The sequence below is a fragment of the Helianthus annuus genome, chromosome 7 (assembly GCF_002127325.2).
Source record: "Helianthus annuus cultivar XRQ/B chromosome 7, HanXRQr2.0-SUNRISE, whole genome shotgun sequence".
Lineage (NCBI taxonomy): Eukaryota > Viridiplantae > Streptophyta > Magnoliopsida > Asterales > Asteraceae > Helianthus > Helianthus annuus.
The window spans coordinates 112,212,775-112,217,699 of record NC_035439.2 but is presented as its reverse complement, the minus strand read 5'-3'; the positions used below and the strand labels follow the sequence as shown (position 1 = coordinate 112,217,699).

The 4,925-nt window shown below is 37.0% G+C and overlaps 2 protein-coding genes across 2 annotated transcripts; both read right to left on the bottom strand.

The window, feature by feature from the left end:
- Window positions 1–650: 650 nt before the first annotated feature.
- Window positions 651–1,488, bottom strand: LOC110942230 (kunitz trypsin inhibitor 5). Its single transcript, XM_022183980.2, has one exon. The coding sequence runs from the start codon at window positions 1,471–1,473 to the stop codon at window positions 820–822; it is 654 nt and encodes a 217-aa protein (XP_022039672.1). The 5' UTR covers window positions 1,474–1,488; the 3' UTR covers window positions 651–819.
- A 2,202-nt stretch (window positions 1,489–3,690) lies between these two features.
- LOC110942229 (kunitz trypsin inhibitor 5) lies at window positions 3,691–4,447 on the bottom strand. The gene has a single exon (XM_022183979.2). The coding sequence runs from the start codon at window positions 4,393–4,395 to the stop codon at window positions 3,805–3,807; it is 591 nt and encodes a 196-aa protein (XP_022039671.1). The 5' UTR covers window positions 4,396–4,447; the 3' UTR covers window positions 3,691–3,804.
- Between the last annotated feature and the right edge of the window lie 478 nt (window positions 4,448–4,925).

Genomic DNA, 4,925 nt, shown 5'->3' with positions numbered 1-4,925 from the left:
ACTTACGAGTCAAATACTATTTTTATAAAAACGGAAATTTTAAACATAAAGTTTATTGGATGGGTACTATGTGGATATTTAGAAAAAGTTATAAACTTTAAAGAATAAAATTATACTTTATAATTTAACCAATAAAATAAACAAACTTTACAATTATAACCACTTATCTTTAATTTTTTGTCTTTTGATTTTTAATTTTTATAAAAAACATTATTTGTTGTCTTTTGATTATTAATTTTTATAAAAAAACAAAACTTTTGCATATGTGTAAACTTATGACATATATCCACCACAATAATGTTATCATAAATATTACACAAATAAGAAAACTACCAGAAACGAGTGTCATAATGCAAAGTGTCGCCCCCGCTGCATCGCGCGGGTACCCTGCTAGTAAGAAAATAAGAAAAAAGGCTCCTAATTGCATTTTGTACCCTTTCAGGCATTTTCAATTATTTTCAGTAATATTATATTTTTAATTGGAACTTTGGAAATTTGACTCACCAATCCCAAAAGACTTTATTTTGTAACTTTTAATTAATTAACGACGATGTTAAGATTAAAGAATCCCTTTATATCAACATCAACATACATTATACACATGCAAATTTAAAAACGAACAACCAGTTGAGTCGTTGACATCATCCCCGTATGACAATGAAAATTTTATATAGTAACAAGTCTTTATTTATTTATTTAATTAAAACTGCAACTTACAAGACTATAGTCCTATAGGGATTTATTCTTACATAAGATTAAAAAACAAGTTGATAAAATAATTAAAACCTTTCAATGTGACCGTATTATTTAACTTCATGATCATGCCTTCCTGAACATAACCTTAAAGGGCACATCACTTATAACCAAACGTCTTATTCCATTTTCAGTAATCGTAACCCCGATATCTCCACAAACCGGCCTGCAAAAATCGCACACGGTAGGACAGAAAACAAGCTTGTAATCATCTTCATACTTCTCTATCTTGAACCAGTTGCTTAGTGTTTCTTGACCAGGGTTTCCGGACACTCCATGAGCCGAAACAATCAGTTGTCCCTCGTACTCTTCGATCATCCAAACATTCGACTGAAGACAGATTGACGAAGCCGAGAATATAATGTTAAGATCTGTGGATTCACGAATGACTCCCTTTTTAGGGTCCACCGGAGTGAATGTCAATGGCAAGCCAGAGTCAACCTCTTGGTTTTCTTGGACTACGTCTAGTGGGCATGACTCGTTTCGTGTGGGGGCTAGTGTTAAGCCACCACCCATCCCTCGGAATACAGGTAAGATGTAGTATTCGGTTCCGGTACGAAGAAGGTTTCCGTCGATGTCGCGAACTGGATCGGGTGATCCTTGACCGAAAGAAAGTGAGATTGTGGAGAAAAGAAGAAGTAACACTAATGTTTTCATCATGTGTTGTAGTATAAGGTTTTCTTGAACTTGTTTGGGGTGAGGGTGCACTTTTAGTTGCATGGCGTAACACGTATATATAGGGGTGTGAATTCAATTAAAGGGTTGTGATTTTTGGGTATACTTTTTTTAAGGTGGCACGTAATTGGGTGTACAAGTAGGATGATCCTATCTTATTGTCAACTTGGAATAGTGTATTTAGGGGTGTGCCAAACTAAATACATTAAAAAAATGAAAGTGGGGGCATTGGAAGTGGTACACGCAAGCTACGAAAGTTTAATTTAACCGTAGATGAAAAAGATCAATGGACTAAACTTATGAATGTAATAACAGTAGACGAGTTAGGATAAACGTAAGGGCATAATTGGTATGACCTCGTCCATCTTTTGACAAAAATATGGCTCACTCTCTTGACTATCTAGAAACACTCATATTTCAAGAAACCATAACTCTTCAAAATCCTAAACATCTAAAAAACAAAAAGAAAAGTTGTTATTATCATCACTTGACAAACGCCATAAAAAACAGTGGCGAAGCTTGACCCGAATAGGGGGGGGGGGGGGACGTATATACCAAAAGAATCGGGGGGTCGAAAATGTATATACCAAAAAAATTCTATACGAAAACTACATATATAACACTACTGAGCGAAAAGTTCGGGGGGACCGAACGCCCCTCCCCGCCCCTTCTACACTTCGGCACTGAGAACTCGATCGATACGTATGAATCAACTCATAAAATTTGTCTATTAGAAGAGAAATCGAAATCTAAAGGCATAGATATGCACATTTTGTTGCCTTTTAATATGCTTACAATATTTTTTTTCGAAGGGTGAATATTTATTTTAGTAAAAAACTGTAGTTTGGTGTGAATGAAAGTCTCAATTGGTAATTCATCTTGTCCCAGATTGGTGTGGGAACAAAATGAAAGGCTTCTTATAAGGAAAAACCTTGACTAAGCCTTTGAAGCTCTATGATATGTTTTACCACAAGTCCTACCCGCGCGTGCGCAGGGGGGTTCAAAAAATGGGTTTCGGAACTGGAATTTGGTTGAACTCCGTACCCGCGTGAGGCAGTTTTTGCACTCGAGACTCATAACTGTTTTCTTTCTAATGAGTTTTTAAAAACTGGACTGAGTTAAAACTGAAATGGTATTGATCATTATTCTCTGCACGACATTCTCCAGTTTCTTTTCAGGCAAGTGCTCAAGTCCGGCAGTACGCTGTTACTGCTTCGAACTGGCGTACCATGGGAACAGATGGAGAATTTGTTTAAAGGAATTGTGTCAAACACAAGCCCGGTTCATTATTATCGTTAACCGATTCTTTATTTTTGTTTCAGATTATTTTTGCAGTTCTTATCACTAGCAGTTTTTCTAACAAAAACAAGGCTAGTAAGGAGTTGGAACAGGTAAATAAAGTTGGAACAATTAGAAATTTGATTTTATCTGCTATATGACTTTATCTAAGGGAACTTGGATGCTGAAAATTCTCTACTTTCTTGTTGGCCCGTATATATTTTATATAGAAGTTCGCCGTTCAAAAAAAAGTTAATTACAAAAATTGAAATTATTCCATTGCGCCCAGTCTAATGCGCGCAACAACTTTGGATCGGTTATGACCCATAGAAACCCCGCTGTTCTGATTTCCTCTAGCATGTGTTTAAATGAAGTCTCCAACAAAAAAAATCACTTTCAACGGAATACTACTGTTAATCCAATAATGATTCTAAGTTTCTATTTTAAAGATTTCCTTTTCAATCCGTAATTGTTGGAATCAAAGACAAATTTAATGAGCAAGATGATACATTAACACAAACTTGAATTTACAATTACACTAAATTTCATATGTTAAATTATATATTATCATAATCCCCACTTGTGACCTAGTAGTGGAATGAGGCTTGGATTCTTTAACAGAGACCCAAGTTAAATCCTCACTTGTGTCACTTTTGGTGGACAAAGGCAACGAAGGATTTGAGTTAGGCTTTGTGTGAGGTTGTCAGTTCGAATCCCAAGCCCACCCGGGTTTTTCTCCCACCGTGTGTTACGCCAGAGAGTTCTACTCTTGTGGTGACATAACGACTGTTAAGTGGCAGCCGACCGTATGGTTTCCGGGGGAACACCCAAGCCAAACTCTGAAGCCAGCGTGGGCCCGGTTAATACGACATAGTCTGGCCGGAATGAGGCACCGTTTTTAAGAAGTTTTAGTCTATAATGCCATAGATAGGCCGAGAATCATCCACTTATATAAAACATATGTAAGAAAGAAAGAAAGAAAGGATAGAGATCGGTTCAAGTACGCGCCCGTTTTATTGACAATAAGATAAAGATCTAAAATCCACTATCAAGATTACATTATAAGATTTATGACTTTGATAATCAACCCATTAATTTCTATGCCTTTATGAACTTGACCTTAAGAGGATCATTACTCAAAAGCAAACTTCTACGTCCATTTTTAGCAATAGTAGTACCAATAGTTCCACAAGCTGGCCTACAAGTGTTACACACACCAGGGCAGAAAACAATCTTGTAATCATTATCATACTTCTCAAACTTAAACCAATTGCTTAAGGTTTCTTTGCCCGGGTTCCCTAAGGTCCCACGGCTCGACACAACCCGTTGCCCGTTGACCTCTTCAATCCGCCAAACCGCAGGCTTACCACATGTTCTCGCACCCGTGAATCTAATGTTAAAATCTGCGGTATCACGAATGACACCACCTCGGTTGGGGATGGCTAGTTGGAAATTTAATGGTAGCCCGTTTAATCGTTCGTTGTTTTCTTGCGCCACGTCTAGCGGGCATGTCTGGTTTAGCGTTGTGGGGGATAGTTTTACGCCACCGCCCCTGCCGCTAACGGCTGGCACGATGTAGTAGGAGACGCCGGTTACGAGTGGCATTTGGTTAGTGTCTAGGACAGGAGATTGGCTAGAGGAAAGTGAGAAGGTGGAGATGAGGATGAAAGTGAAGAATGATATCTTCATGTTGTGTATATTTGGTTGTTGTTGTGGGATGGATGTTTATCAAGTAATAATATGTCTATTGTAATGGTGCATAATGCGTTATATTTATATATAAGTCGTATGGCATGGAAAAAAAAATTGTGGATGATGAAATGGTCTCACGCGGTGGCTTTTGTTGACTTTAGATATACATACCACTAAAGATAAATGGAGTAATTAAAGTCAAATCTAATGACCCAAAAAGCAATCACTAAAAACTATAAATAAATTATATAAGTTGTTCACGTATTTTTAAGGGACGATAACAGAAACATCGTAGTTCATAAGTTATAATGTATTGAATAAGTCATTACATAACGTCTAGGAAAGTCTGTATCGGTATCAGTATTGATGTATACATTGTTTGATGGCAACCGATACTAAGGAATGGTTAGCGTTGAGATAGACTATGTTAGTTGGAGCTAGTGTAGTGGGAGATGATTTAAAAGGGTAAGGAGAGAATGTTTTGACAAGTTTTGTTTTGATCGTAATCAAATCTTTTAAGTTGCTTA

Coding starts and splice junctions, on each gene's coding strand:
- LOC110942229 (XM_022183979.2), bottom strand. CDS start 4,395: ATGAAGATATCATTCTTCACTTTCATCCTCATCTCCACCTTCTCACTT.
- LOC110942230 (XM_022183980.2), bottom strand. CDS start 1,473: ATGCAACTAAAAGTGCACCCTCACCCCAAACAAGTTCAAGAAAACCTT.